This window comes from Erythranthe guttata, chromosome 13 (assembly GCF_056151865.1).
Source record: "Erythranthe guttata isolate IM_541 chromosome 13, IM_541, whole genome shotgun sequence".
Classification (NCBI taxonomy): Eukaryota; Viridiplantae; Streptophyta; class Magnoliopsida; order Lamiales; family Phrymaceae; genus Erythranthe; species Erythranthe guttata.
The window spans coordinates 16,264,284-16,279,334 of NC_142545.1; the positions used below are offsets into that span (position 1 = coordinate 16,264,284).

A 15,051-nucleotide genomic window follows, 5' to 3' on the forward strand; every position below is an offset into this window, starting at 1 on the left:
ATTGGTCCTACGTTAATTATGATGACGTGCATCGGCTTCACCTAGTGAGACACTCATCATCTTTATTGGTCATTTATCACAAATTCTTTAAATTAAATGTCCTAATTTATTACTAGTCTAGACTAATTTAATATATAAGTAGTACAATGTTCAATGATGCCTTTCTCTACCCTCTGAGGTTTAATTGAGAAAGGGATAGTTAATTATTTTAATAATATTTATTCCATCTTTAATTATCTCTATTAAAAATAAAATTTATTAAGACAATTTTGCTGAAAAAATAATTAATTGAAAGGATATTGTACTATATAACATAATATTTAGTGAAGCCGAGATGAATTGATTAATCAAAGTCTCATCAGGTTACAATGTAATAAATTAATTTAATTTCCTATTATCCTAATTATTAATTAATGATGTTTTATATAATCAAGTATAAGTACATGTATTAGGGCATCCTCCACATTGAGGGACAAGTGAAAAATCATCGTACTTGGTTGGGTTAGATTTCTGGCATATAGAGCATTCACATTGAATAAATTAGGTCAAGAATCGCCAACTTCTTATTGAAAGAAGCATCTACAAATGAATGGGCGGTGAGCGAAACACACAATAGTTCGAATTTTTCTGCCAATACTTTTAAGATTGAGTTTGCCACGCGTAGTTAATAAGATGTAGTTTACATCTCTCGTGCGGTTTACGAGTTATTGTACGGGAACGAAGTTGATTAAATTCACTTTGACTAGATAAAAAAAAAAAAAAAAAAACTACAAACAAATGGCTAATTAATTTAGTTAAATATTTTGCATGTGTCTCCTCTCATATATATATATATATATATATATATATATATATATATATATATATACATATATATATATATATATATATATATATATATATATATATATATATATATATATATATATATAAAATGTATGAATAAATTAGGAAGATTGTGAGGTGTAAATAAATAAGATTATGAAATTTGTGGCAATTAAGAGGTACTGTGCGGATAATATAATATTGGAGAGAAGAGTAAGGTGAGGTCATCAGCATTTCTGGATATTTATTAAATGCAGTAGTGAATTAATTAAGTGAATATATAATTTATAAGATGTAGGTGAAATGATTTTACTTGTAGAAATCAGAAATCATGATTTAATTACAGCTTGATGACGCCTTGAATTTATTGACAATATATTTGGAGTGTAAATGCATGCCTATATACATCATCATCATCTGAAAATCTCATCTGTGTGTATGTGAGAGAAAGAGGCTTTTATACATATACCTGAAAGTGTATGTATAAATGTATATTTTTGTGACGAATATACGTATATATAATTTTAAATAAATATTCTCTCCAGTTTAATTGTAATTTAAAATATATACAAAATTCAAAATATGATCACCTAACACGTTGACGGTTCCGTAGTTTTACATCGTTGATCTGTACTTTAATCGGGTGTCGGATTTCATAAGCCCCGTATGAAGACGCTTAATCTGATAGTAATTTATTTTCTTTCTTAAACAATTGATGGGATTAATTAAGGTCTACTGCCATTTTAATTTAATGATAAATACTTCTCTTTTGCCTAAGAAATACATTTTGATAATAAATTAGTGAGACAAGAAAAAAAAAACATTTCATATAAAAGAAAAAAAAAAAAAAAAAAAAAAACTGAGAAAATTGGATCCAGTAGGAAGTGAGTTGTATGGAGAGTGAGTGAAGGGGTAAGTAAGTAAAGAGACCAATCCACCCCCCACCCCCACCCCACCCCCGACCACCCCCACCCCCCCATATAGACATACAGAAAATTTAAACATGATATACCAACCCAAAACCCTTCTCTCTCTCCGCTGTAATAAAAACCACCCCCCACCCCCCACCCCCACAAACCCCCGCCATAAATGCTATCGCACCATCTCTATACGCTCTGCAATAACTCCATCCCTGCCATTATCTTCTCTCTACCTCTTCTCCCCTTTTCTTCTTCTTCACCTTCTTCAAACCTTTTCTTTCTCTCTCTCTCTCTCTCTCTCTCTCTCTCTCTCTCTCTCTCTATCTCTCTTTTTTCTTTTTTCTTTTTTCTTTTTTCTTTTTCTATCAAACCACATATATATATGCCAAGAATTTTTCATAAATTCTATTCACAAGAAAAGCACCATTTCTGTAGTATCCAAAAAAACTGCAGTTCTTGCATCACTTTTTACCTGGAAAAACTAGATCTGAACCTCGTCTCTTTCTCCTAACCCTAATTCCTGATAAGGGTTTCAACAACAGTAAGTTTATTTACACCTTTACCATTTAGCTTGCTTCTGTATAATATATACTCGTTCTTTTCAACTTCCATTTTTCTGCTATTTATATATAAACATATATATATATAAAAATAAACCGAAATTAAAGCGTGATTCTCTCCTTCTAATAAGTTTTAAATTTTGTAACTTGTATTCTAATTTTAATGTTTTCTTCCGTTTTATTTTATTTTTGGCATGTAGAGAGAGAGAGAGAGAATCTGCATCCACCGAATATGTATGTATGTATGTATGTATGTATGTATGTATGTGTGTAACAAGGGTTTGAAAAAAAAAGATAGAGGTAGCTATAATATAGTAGTAGTGTGTCAAACGGTGAGTTCACACAGAGTCAACTCTTTGCTGGTTTTTTTCTCGTTTTAGTCTTTTGGCACGTCACTACAGCGAACATAGAAAGTCTTGTTTCGAAAATCAAAAAAGTCCATCTCCTAATTAATTAACATAAAATAAAAAAAGAATAAAAAAAACAAGAAAACGAGGAACAAAAGTCCATTGTTAGTCTGTTGTTATTACATGTAACAATCCCATTTGTACTTTTTTTTCTCTCAAACGCTCTGCCAGAGAATCTTATTAAACTCAACGCACTAACTTTTAAAACAAAAGTTTTTCTAGGGTTTCCTGGAGGTGAAGATCCGCAGCTTTCAAAAGGATTGTTGATGAGGTCCGATGGAGTGAAGTTTCCGGCAAGAACTCCGACGAACTCCATTCTTTGTCCCAACAAAAAAGTCGGTGAGTTAATTATTGCTTTTTCCTTTAGCGATTATTATTATTAATTATTAAATGGATAAGAATTCAGGGTTTTGATTCAATGGATTTGTGAATTTTCTGTACATCAATTCTTTCTGTTGGAAGATGTGCGGCTTTTAATTAAAAAGAAACCCTTTAGCTTCCCTTTATCATTTATTATTTCAAGAGTCGGCCAATATAATTTTCTCTCTGGTTTTAATTGTGTACACATTTGAGATCTGGTTGATTTAATTTATATAAATTAAAGGTAATAGAAATTAAATTCCAGTAAATTACTCTTACAATGGAGATCAGCGTAGCAAAAAGAGAGATCTTGGCCTGTTAAGTTTGTTTTCGACTATCGTTTTCCGATCATCGAAGTTTTTCCATTTTTGAATTACTTTGTTTATGTTCAAACTAATAATCATGTCTGAGCTCACTTTAATTTGTTTTGACAGATTGAAGAAGAAGACTAGCGTTTTTCGAGCAGCTTCAACGACAACGTATATACGAATAGGTGAAGATGTTTCAGCCAAACATGTTCGATAGCCACCACCACTTGCTCGACATGGGGCATAATAAAACCCCGGAAAACGAAATGGACCTTATTCGAGACGATGACTACGAAAGCAAATCGGGAACCGATATTATGGAGGCACCCTCTGGCGATGAACAAGACCCTAACCAACGCCCTAACAAGAAGAAACGCTACCATCGCCATACTCAGCATCAGATTCAAGAAATGGAATCGTATGTAATTAATTAATTAGCAAGAAATATTAATTAGTTAGTTAATCATGTCTTATTTAATTCTTTTCGCTAATACTTTTTTCGACAGGTTTTTCAACGAATGCCCTCACCCCGATGACAAACAAAGGAAGGAGCTAGGTCGTCGGTTAGCATTGGAGCCTTTGCAGGTGAAATTTTGGTTTCAAAACAAACGTACGCAAATGAAGGTATATGCTCGTTTTCTTTAGTTATCTAACTTCAGTTTCATCCTTTTCTTCTTTTGTATTTTGTAGTGTAATAATGATTAAGTGCATTTTATTTTTATGGTTTACTTACAGGCCCAACATGAACGCCATGAGAATACTCAGCTGAGGAACGAGAACGACAAGCTCCGTGCCGAAAATATACGGTACAAAGAAGCCCTAAGCAACGCCGCATGTCCAAACTGTGGGGGGCCAGCTGCCATTGGTGAAATGTCGTTCGACGAGCAGCATCTCAGGATTGAAAACGTTCGTTTACGAGAAGAGGTAATTAAACGAAGAAAAAAAACTTTGAATAATTGAATTATTTAAAATGTGCATATAATTAATTACGATATTGTTTATATTGTCTTTTTATTTTTCCAGATTGATAGGATATCTGGAATAGCTGCGAAATACGTGGGCAAGCCAATGATGACATACCCTAATCTTCCCACACGTTCGCTTGATCTTGGAGTTGGGAACTACGGGCCTCAAACGGGCCTTTCTAGTGAGGGTTTTGGAGCTGCCGATCTTCTTAGGTCGGTAACGGGCCCCACAGATGCTGACAAGCCTATGATTATCGAGCTTGCAGTTGCAGCTATGGAGGAGTTGATAAGAATGGCTCAAAGTGGAGAGCCGTTGTGGATTCCTAGCTCCGACATTAACTGCGGTGAGCTCTTGTGTGAAGAGGAATATTCTCGGATATTCCCTCGTGGGATCGGACCTAAGCCTTTGGGCTTGAAATCGGAAGCCTCGCGCGAGTCGGCTGTTGTTATTATGAATCATGTCAACCTTGTCGAGATTCTCATGGATGTGGTATGATTTTTTCATTGTACATATATATATATATATATATATATATATATATATATATATATATATATATATATATATATATATATATATATATATATATATATATATATATATATATATATAATATAACATATATTTTGTCGTAATTTTCGCATAATTTTTCATTTTGCAGAATCAATGGACAAATGTGTTTGCTAGCATTGTTTCGAGAGCGGTGACTTTGGAGGTGTTGTCTACCGGTGTGGCTGGCAACTATAATGGCGCTCTACAAGTGGTACGTTCGTCCGTACATTAATAACTTATAATTAATTTTGTTGAATAATATATATAAAAACAAATCGAAAATCTGCGTATTAATTAAATGGTGTGGTTAATTAATTATCAGATGACTGCGGAGTTCCAAGTCCCGTCTCCTTTGGTCCCGACACGAGAGAACTACTACATAAGATATTGCAAGCAGCACAGCGACGGAACATGGGCGGTTGTCGATGTTTCTTTGGACAACCTAAGACCTTCTTCGATATCGAGATGTAGGAGACGCCCTTCTGGTTGTTTGATTCAAGAACTGCCTAATGGCTACTCCAAGGTAATTATAATTAATTTTTAAATTAATATCTCAAAAAAAATTCTGAATGTGTCTTCGAATATATATATATGTAACATGTGATTATATAATTTGTTACAATATATATACATATATAGGTAACGTGGATCGAACATGTTGAGATAGACGACAGAGCGGTGCACAGCATATACAAACCGCTAGTGAACTCGGGGCTCGCTTTCGGAGCAAAGCGTTGGGTGGCAACTTTGGACAGGCAATGCGAACGCTTGGCGAGTTTAATGGCTAATAACATTTCGGCGGGAGATGTTGGCGGTATTTATTAATTATCTCGCATTTTTTATTTTTTATTTTTGGAAAAAAAAAAATGAAAATAATTGTGCATGGATGGTATTATTATGGTGCAGTGATATCATCACCAGAAGGTAGAAAGAGTATGCTGAAACTTGCTGAAAGAATGGTGATGAGCTTCTGCACTGGTGTCGGTGCTTCGACTGCCCATACGTGGACGACCCTATCCGGAAGTGGCGCGGACGATGTTCGGGTCATGACCCGGAAAAGCATGGATGACCCGGGTCGGCCACCTGGCATTGTCCTTAGTGCTGCTACTTCTTTCTGGCTACCCGTTCCTCCCAAACGAGTCTTCGATTTCCTCCGTGATGAGAATTCTAGAAGCGAGGTAATTTTATATAAATTACGACTATCAAAATTCTATTAATTTAGTAAAATATTAAATGATCGAACCAATAATTCAATCTGTTTTCATCGAGGTAAAGTTATTAATTTATTGTAGAATATCAATTTATCGAGGTTATATATTATTTATTTTATTTTAATTAAATGACATACTGATTTATTGTTTTGGTTTGGTATTATGGAAAAGTGGGATATTCTGTCAAACGGGGGCCTAGTTCAAGAAATGGCCCACATTGCAAACGGCCGTGATCCTGGGAACTCCGTTTCTTTACTGCGGGTCAACGTGAGTTCGTCGTTATTATTATTAGCTAACGTTTTAATTAATTGGCTTAAATGTTAATTAATTACTGATTAAAAAAAATGCAGAGCGCAAATTCGAGCCAGAGCAATATGCTGATTCTGCAGGAGAGCAGCACCGATTCGACGGGGTCGTATGTGATCTACGCGCCGGTGGATATAGTGGCAATGAATGTTGTCCTCAGTGGGGGCGACCCGGATTACGTGGCACTCTTGCCGTCGGGTTTTGCAATACTACCAGATGGGCCCACTGATCCGACGGTGGGGATTAATCCGGAGGTGGGATCTGGTGGATCGCTGCTGACCGTTGCATTTCAGATACTGGTTGATTCCGTTCCAACGGCTAAGCTTTCTTTGGGTTCAGTTGCAACTGTTAATAGCCTCATCAAATGCACCGTCGAGAGAATCAAAGGTGCTGTCCTCTGTGACGTGGCCTGACCAAATAATAAATTAATCATTTTCCAGGTAATTAATTAATTAATTCGTTTATTAATAATTATATTATTATTATATACTGATTTATTTAAATTAAAATTGATGCATAGGGATTTGTTTACTGTAAGAATTAAGAGAAGGGAAGAAGTCAAGAACGCACCTTGTGTAATCCTGGTATTGTGCAAAGGGTAATAGGTTCGGGTATTGACTCTGCACCGGTTAAGGATTAAAGTAAACAAAAACCCTTGTTTAATTAATTAATTAATTGTATGCATTGTGTACTTTTCTTAATTAGGGCTAATTAATGTTGTGTTTTGAAGGAGGTTGGTTAATTTAATTAGTTTAATTAAAGTTTGTAGACCATGTATTATCCTCAATCTTGGTTTCTTTAATTTTCCGACCACATTTTGGCTCACTTTATTTATTCTATAATATTGTTTAATTACCTCACTTATTCTTATATTCATGGCAAATTACGGTCACCATAAAGGTAATGTAAAATTACGAAAAAATATCTCATGTTTGGATAATTATAATCACCATCCTCAACAATACGTCAATTCTTACGGTGTTAAATGTATTTAATGTATAAAATGGGTTTTTTTTGTAAGAAAATATATTGTCGAGTGGGGTAGCTGTAATTACTTAAACAAGACGGTTTATTTCGTAATTTTAAAAAATAAATAATAATAAAGTTACTATGAGGGGCTGATATTAATATTGCAGAAGGCAGTACACTGTAATAATCATTATTTCCTTAAATTTGGTGAGGTCACCCTCTGCCAAGCTAAAAATTGTTGCAATAAAACAACGAGGTGGGAGTAGTTGGAAACTGAATATAAACAGGTGGTTGCCATTATTGCTCATCATTTTCTTAAATATTAAATATTATATATATATATATATATATATATATATATATATATATATATATATATATATATATATATATATATATATATATATATATATATAGAGAGAAGAGAGAGAGAGAGAGAGAGAGAGAGAGAGAGAGAGAGAGAGAGAGAGAGAGATTAAACTGAGGGTAGTAAAATTAGATGCAATAAATTGAGTGAAGTGGTGTTGGTATAACATGCAGCAGTCATTTATACTTGGCATTCTGGTGGATGTCTTTGCTGATGTCATGTTTTGATTAATAAATACCAACATAAATTAAATGGGATTGTAATAAAGTTTTGCATCAACCAAATATTAAAAGTTTGAGAGAGTAAGGACTCAACCATCCCACTGTAGCTTCATTTAAAAGTGATAGTTGTAGAATGCAGCAAACGTATTTAATTTATTTTATACAAGAAAAGAAAAGAAAAAATTAAGTTGTCGGAAGAAATCATATTGACTTAGTGAGGTGCTTCAATTACCTTATTACCCTTTTCTTTCTATTCTGAGTTGACTCCCCAACACATAAAAATAAACACTCTCACACTCACCCTAGTTTTCTCGCATTCGGAGACTCGATCACACATATGAGAGGGAGATTGATAGAAGAAAACTACAGAGATGATGTGTATAGATGTCCATCTTTCTAAGAGTAGTATAAATAGGCACATAGTCAACAGAAAGAAAGAGACAAAGTTGTTCTTGAGTCAAAGTTAGCCGTATACAATGAAGACTGATATGTAAAGCGTTGTCAGAAAAAAACAAGCTGATGACAGAAATACTGTCAGGATAGAGAGGGCGAAAGGGGAAGAGAAAAGCAACACATTCAAATGAAACGAAAAAATCTGAACGGTCAAGATCAAAAGTTGTTACTGAATTGGGCTTAAGAAGCCTGAATACAATTCCTGAAACTGGGCCTGCCAAGAAATCATTGGGGTTGAGCATTAAATTCATTTATGGGCCCGAAACTTAACATTAGCAAACAAAGAATTTGTTTTGAAAAAAGCTGAAGCCCGAATAAATAAATGGGCCTAATTTTACGGTAGATGGACCAAGCCCAGTTTAGTTGCAAAAAATAAGTAAAACGTGCCCATGTATAAATAGAATCTTTTCTTTCCTTAAAAACAACTACACGTGCCTAAACGTGTTTTTTCCCAATCAGCTTCGACAGTTCATATAAATAAATAAATACAAAACACAGCATTGACAGCTAACCTAGGTACGTAACCTATTAACCTACGTTAGATATATGTTTTATGGGTCCCAATCCTTTCCTACTCCAACCTGACTTTGTAAATAAAACACATGTAAAATGTTTTTGTACGAAATCTTGAACAAAAAGAAAACACGTCACTATATATATATATATTATATTCAGTATATACATTTTCCTCCAAGTATTGTCCAAAAGTGATATTGGATGTTTGTGCATTACTAGTGATTAATGTGCTTCTTGGTTTACATGATTTGGGCTAGCTGTCTTATTTTATGCTGTACGGTGTTATATATATTTTTATTTATTTTTCAGTGTGGTCCTGGTAATTAATAAAAAAAAGTGTAAATTACAACCATCTCTGAGGTATAATCAAATTACGAAAACACTATTTATGTTTGGGTAATTATAACCAACCCTCAATTATAAATCTTTTTATACGTCCACCCTTTGCAGTTTCAAATTTAGTGGAATTTTTTCGAGATTATATAGCATATTATCACTTTTGTACCCATTTTATCCCATTCGAACTCCACATTTTGGAGCAAGATGATCATAATATGTGTTTTTTGGCTTGTATATATCAGATTATGGTGGATCAGAAACTGTATTTTTACACAAAACGAGTACAAAATAGAGCACATTCTACGAAATCTAGATGATTATGTTGAATTTGGCACCATAAAAGTGGAAGCGTAAAAACAAATAATAATTGAATGGTAGATGTAATTATCTTAATGCAGTAAATGCATGCACTAAGTATCTAAATGTACATTTAGATAATATTTTGGACCGTAGTCATTCACGACAACAATCAAATGGCTCATATTTTAAAACATTATATATATATAGTGTGCATGTTATTTATATGCATGGTTGTGTGCAGGGGCGACCCAAGGCATAGCTTGTAGGGCAGCCATCTGCAGAAAAATGAAAATTAGTGTTTTTATTTATTTTTAATTATATATTTTAGTGTATTTGGCAATTTGCGCAACCCCCACCCAAAAACAAAGTAAATTAACAACGACTTATGATGTATAGTAGCATTTTTAGTGATCATATTATAGTCATATTTAATTTTAAAAAATCAAATATATACTTGTTTATTTTTTAAGTTTAATTAGTACAATAATATATATAAAAGTCGTATTAGATAACAAAATTAAAAATAGCTTATAAGATGTTATATACTTGTACTATTCTATTTGTGTTCTTGTAAAACTTGTACCTTAATTCTTATTTTTTCACAATTGTTAGTTTTTTCCTAACGTTTAAAGCAGACAATTTTTCTAATATAATTTTATTGTTAAATATATTTATATTTCATGCATTTATTTCTAAAAAAAATCGAGGATACTGCAACCGAACTCGTATTATTTAGGGCCTAGTTTCTTAATATAGTTTTGGCCAGGACCACCAAATACCGCGGACCGGCCCCACATAATAAATTGAATGTGCAGTTGTGATACTTGAAAACCACAAAACAGTGTTTCCAATTCATCAATAATATTGCAGGGGCCAAATATAATTCTATATACCCTACCTTCTACAAAGGATATAATTAAACGAATCGAATACGTTCACTCCATTGTTTTACCTAGCTCGATCTGCTATTCGTTTCTCTCTCTATAAAAAGCCCGAAACACAGAGTAATTGAGAAAAACAAACTTTGCTCTACACTACCAGCAATATTATTTTTACTTATAAGTTCGATGTCTTGCACCACACATCTTCAATATTCTCGTTCTCGCGATCACCATGCAAACAAGTACTCGTGCCCTCGATTATTTTTTATCCCTAATTTATTACCTGGAGTTCTAAACGTAAATCGGCCATCGGTCGAACATAAAGCTTATTCAACGATGGTATGTTCGAGTGATGTTGGCGTGAGAAGAAGACCGTCAGACGGCCGTCACAGAATGGTAAATCAAATGGAGGAGGCATCTTTGTTTAGTACCGGAAAATTCGGTCGGTTCGGAGGAATCTTCGTGCCCGAAACACTTGTCACTTGTCTGAGCAAACTTGCTGATGAGTTCAATCTTGTTCTTCATGATTCCCATTTTCAGGTTAATTACTATTATTTTATTTTATTTTTCTAGCTCGATTTTCATATGTATTATCAGTATTAAGAATTAATGATTCCCACAAGGTTGTTGGGTGTTTTCTTATTCTTAATTTTAATTACGGAATAATAAATTAATAATCCCCTATTCCCAAACTAATAACTTAACCTATTTGATTGATAACGAGTAAGGACAAAGCTGTAATTTTGTATCCTTAAATTCAACATGATTTTTTTCTTTTTATTACTTATCCTTATTTGTTCTAATTATAGAAATTATATTTTTATTTGTCGTATATATAGGCTGAGCTTTCAGTTGCGCTAAGAGATTACGTGGGGCGTGAAACTCCTCTTTATTTTGCTCAAAGGCTCACTAATCATTACAAGAACTGCTACGGACAAGGCCCGGAGATTTATCTCAAGAGGGAAGATCTCAACCACGGTGGAGCCCACAAGATCAACAATGCCATCGCTCAGGCGATGCTCGCCAAACGCATGGGCCGGAAAAGGGTGGTCGCCGCCACCGGCGCCGGCCAACACGGCGTCGCCACCGCGGCAGCTTGTGCTAAGCTTGACTTGGACTGTACGATAGTCATAGGTGAAGTGGATATGGAGAGACAGTCGTCCAACGTGCTCTTGATGAAACTCTTTGGTGCTCAGGTGCCTTGTCATATAGTACTAGTATTAGTATTAGTATTAGTATTATATTTAACGTTTGATCGTTAACTACAATAGATTTGAATAAATCCATTTATCCAGATAACATCCGTTCAAGGAACATTCAAGGATGCCACATCAGAAGCAATACGAAAATGGGTGGAAGATTTGGACAAAAGCTACTACTTGGCCGGAACGGCGGTGGGGCCCCACCCATGTCCGACCATAGTCCGACAATTCCAATCGATAATCGGAAAAGAAACAAGAAAACAGGCAATGGAGAAGTGGGGCGGGAAGCCAGATGTAGTAGTTGCATGTGTGGGTAGTGGGTCCAACGCGCTAGGGATTTTCCATGAGTTCATCGGAGACGAAGACGTCCGATTGATCGGAGTTGAGGCCGCCGGCGCCGGAATAGATAGCGGCAAACACTCAGCAACTATGGCTAAAGGAGTAATAGGGGTGTACCATGGGGCCATGAGCTATTTATTACAAGACGACGAAGGCCAAATTATTGGCCCGCATTCAATCGGTGTTGGGTGAGTCATCAATCAAGAAAATTTAAAAATATATGAATTCCAATTTATGGATTAATAATTCAATTATTGAAACCGCAGATTAGAATACCCAGGGGTTAGCCCAGAACTGTGCTTTCTCAAAGACATTGGCCGAGCAGAGTTTTACACGGTCACAGATGAAGAAGCCCTAGATGGTAATAATATTTTTTTTTTAATATAAAATATTACATAAACTAAATAACAATCATGTAATAATTATTATTTTATTTTTTATTTTTGGTTGCAGCGTATGGTTTGGTGTGCAGAGTAGAAGGTATATGCCCTGCGCTGGAGGCATCTCATGCATTGGCATATCTGGGAAAGCTTTGCGAGGGTTTGCCAAATGGGACAAAGGTGGTGGTTAATTGCAGTGGGGGTGGTAATAAAGATGCAAAGACAGTCTTAAACTATCAACTGGAGAAACAAATAGCCTCACACACTTGCACTAGTCACTAGCTGTAATGATACTCATACAACTAATGTTGCTCTCGTAAATAAAATACTCGATACGATACAATCTCAGTTTAGTCGTACTTTTAGCCGTTGGATCATCGGGAATTCAGGATTGGATGGTGATGGTAACTAAGTTAAAGAACACTTAAACCATTGGCCTTGTACTGTAATGTAAGATACAATTATATACTACTTGAATGCAGGATGAATAAGAATACTACCAAATAAATCAAGGCAGATAATCAAACAAGTTTGAACCACAAAAATTTCAAACATGTGAAGCAAAGCTATCGCAGACGAGGCCAAGTAAACGTTCATACATACAAGAGAAATAAGATTGCAAGAATAGAGTTAGTCAGTTCTCTTTCGAATTCATCAGTTACTTGACCGATACAGCACAATAAAGAAGTTCAAGAACGAGCAAACTCAGCAAAATTACAAGGGACTACGTGTGTTTATTTCCAAATGCCACGATAAAGCAGAATATGATAATTCTTTGTAGTTTTCCATTTGCAACTCGACACATTGGAGACAAAGAAATGCATAGGAGAAGAGGAATCACTAGTTTTTATGCCTCCGACAATGTAACATATTACTGAACAAGCCTAAAACACTTCAAATACCTTGAAAATTTTATTAAGATAAACTACAAATACAAGGTCAAACAAAGTGCAACTTGAATAATTCTTTCATCTCCATCAAACAGGACAACAAATTCCATTCACTACAGTCACAAATCACATTTCAAAAATCCATACAATTCCTAAAAGCACGTGATAACATCAAAATGCAAGCCACCGGCACTAAACAGTTTGTCTTCCTCCAGAAGTTTTACTAAATAGTTTATAACATATATATTTAATTGTAGCATTATATACACAAATCATACCTCAAAATCAAGAATTATGTACCGAGAGTAGGTAACACCGCCATAAACGAGTTGTACGACGATTCCAGGTCGAAGTGCAGCTGCCTAGCTTGCTGCTCCGTGAGTTCATCCGCGGCTCCCATTTTCGCCAGCCTCGAAATCCAATCCCTCATCTTTGTCTTCCCTTCGAAATCAGGCGGCAATATCGACAGCTTGTTGAGAGAAGCTGACAGATCAGACAACAAAGGATGCACCTGATCAACTGCAATCATATTCAGTTTCAATGAATCCATGGCTGTAATGAAATTCTGAACGCATTCCGCCACAGTGGCGGCAGATGTGTTGGCCGATGTAGCCACGGCGGCTCTGTGCTCAACAGTGGCCGGAACTCCAGACACCAAGAGGCGGTTGAGGGCAGAAGGGCAGTCCATCTTGTACGTATCGTGAAAACGCTCGATGCTAGGTAAGATGTCTTTAAGCGTGGAGGACAGAGTCTTGAAATGGGCAATCAGCTTTTGGCATTCGACTTCGTATTCCGATGGGGAAATTATGTCGCGCACGTAGGCCTTCTCGAGCTTCTCTGTAACTTTTATAATCGCGAATAGCTCCCCGAAATTATCGTACATCTCTCTTTCGCGCTTGTCGTTCCATAGCTTAACCTCCATCGAATTATGTTAATCTAATATATATGTATATATATCTACGTATAATTGGAGAAGAGAATGGGACACGCGCAAAGAGAACCTAATCCTTCGTCACTGCACAAAATCACAAGTCCAAGCAATCATCAGATCCATCATTCTAAACATAATGTAAGATATTTACAGAAACACACAAGATTTATTACAAACATAAAACAAAATCCTCAACCTTAATTTCCAAACGAATCATTAGTCCAAATATAGACGCCATCATAGAACATGTATAACAAACAGCTAGCCAAATGAATCATTAATCCATCGGCTTCTCTGCTACAATAAATTTGTCAACAGTCTTCGTATCAAATCAATTAGAACAATATCTGATTATTACCCAGAAAGTTAAAAAGAGGGGAAACGGGGAAGAAACCCTAGATTCGCAGTTTAATCGAGCTCCAAAAACACAAATACGAGAATATTAATTCAGATCGGTTAATTTATACCCTAAACCCTAACTCAGAACTTAGATAGAATCGCGAAGAACAAATTACCTCAGAACATAGGATTGCGATAAACCAAATTAACGGGGCAAAATCCAATAGATTTAAACACACAAAAACACATTGATTTTACAGAGAGAAGGAATTGGGAAGAAAAGCACTTACAAATGAATGAAAACGCGTCTGAATAATGGGAAGAGTGTTGCAGAGAGGAGAACAGGTTGTTTGCCAGTCTGAGATTGCGTGTGGGGTTTATTCGATAATACTATTTTTCTTGGGGAAATATGCAATACCCCCCTCATTTGAAAAATATTTTGAATTAAACCCAATTGACTTTAAAGACTTTTCCCATAACCCAAATTCTAATCTAAATTAGTGAGACCC

General features: G+C 35.3%; 3 protein-coding genes across 7 annotated transcripts; 2 read left to right on the forward strand and 1 right to left on the reverse strand.

Annotated features, from left to right (window-relative positions):
* The first annotated feature begins 1,833 nt into the window (after positions 1–1,833).
* On the forward strand, positions 1,834–7,240 carry LOC105968841 (homeobox-leucine zipper protein MERISTEM L1). Of its 4 annotated transcripts, none has more exons than XM_088812224.1 (13): positions 1,834–2,286; positions 2,926–3,051; positions 3,507–3,798; positions 3,887–4,004; positions 4,116–4,304; positions 4,404–4,835; positions 5,008–5,109; positions 5,221–5,421; positions 5,538–5,712; positions 5,805–6,076; positions 6,281–6,376; positions 6,460–6,855; positions 6,936–7,240. In XM_088812224.1, exons 3-12 carry the CDS (start codon positions 3,572–3,574, stop codon positions 6,826–6,828), a joined length of 2,181 nt encoding a protein of 726 aa, XP_088668350.1. In that variant the 5' UTR covers positions 1,834–2,286; positions 2,926–3,051; positions 3,507–3,571; the 3' UTR covers positions 6,829–6,855; positions 6,936–7,240. The 4 variants fall into 4 exon arrangements, with proteins under 4 accessions (XP_088668350.1, XP_088668351.1, XP_088668352.1 ...); XM_088812225.1 differs by having other exon boundaries at positions 1,943–2,286; positions 2,926–3,047; XM_088812226.1 differs by having other exon boundaries at positions 1,943–2,286; positions 2,935–3,051.
* Positions 7,241–10,443: 3,203 nt separating this feature from the next.
* Positions 10,444–12,890, forward strand: LOC105968952 (tryptophan synthase beta chain 1). Its single transcript, XM_012993661.2, has 5 exons — positions 10,444–11,001; positions 11,301–11,657; positions 11,757–12,190; positions 12,269–12,363; positions 12,456–12,890. The coding sequence occupies exons 1-5, from the start codon at positions 10,648–10,650 to the stop codon at positions 12,662–12,664; spliced, it is 1,449 nt and encodes a 482-aa protein (XP_012849115.2). The 5' UTR covers positions 10,444–10,647; the 3' UTR covers positions 12,665–12,890.
* A 431-nt stretch (positions 12,891–13,321) lies between these two features.
* Positions 13,322–14,943, reverse strand: LOC105968953 (vacuolar protein sorting-associated protein 28 homolog 2). Of its 2 annotated transcripts, none has more exons than XM_012993662.2 (2): positions 14,833–14,943; positions 13,322–14,287 (listed from the first exon to the last, which is right to left on the reverse strand). In XM_012993662.2, the coding sequence occupies exon 2, from the start codon at positions 14,192–14,194 to the stop codon at positions 13,565–13,567; it is 630 nt and encodes a 209-aa protein (XP_012849116.1). In that variant the 5' UTR covers positions 14,195–14,287; positions 14,833–14,943; the 3' UTR covers positions 13,322–13,564. The 2 variants fall into 2 exon arrangements, with proteins under 2 accessions (XP_012849116.1, XP_012849117.1); XM_012993663.2 differs by having other exon boundaries at positions 14,719–14,852.
* Positions 14,944–15,051: the final 108 nt, after the last annotated feature.

Coding starts and splice junctions, on each gene's coding strand:
- LOC105968841 (XM_088812224.1), top strand. CDS start 3,572: ATGTTTCAGCCAAACATGTTCGATAGCCACCACCACTTGCTCGACATG. Junction 4,836..5,007: donor TCGAGATTCTCATGGATGTG/GTATGATTTTTT, acceptor TTCATTTTGCAG/AATCAATGGACAAATGTGTT. Junction 5,713..5,804: donor TTCGGCGGGAGATGTTGGCG/GTATTTATTAAT, acceptor ATTATGGTGCAG/TGATATCATCACCAGAAGGT.
- LOC105968953 (XM_012993662.2), bottom strand. CDS start 14,194: ATGGAGGTTAAGCTATGGAACGACAAGCGCGAAAGAGAGATGTACGAT.
- LOC105968952 (XM_012993661.2), top strand. CDS start 10,648: ATGTCTTGCACCACACATCTTCAATATTCTCGTTCTCGCGATCACCAT. Junction 12,191..12,268: donor CCGCATTCAATCGGTGTTGG/GTGAGTCATCAA, acceptor TTGAAACCGCAG/ATTAGAATACCCAGGGGTTA. Junction 12,364..12,455: donor AGATGAAGAAGCCCTAGATG/GTAATAATATTT, acceptor TTTTGGTTGCAG/CGTATGGTTTGGTGTGCAGA.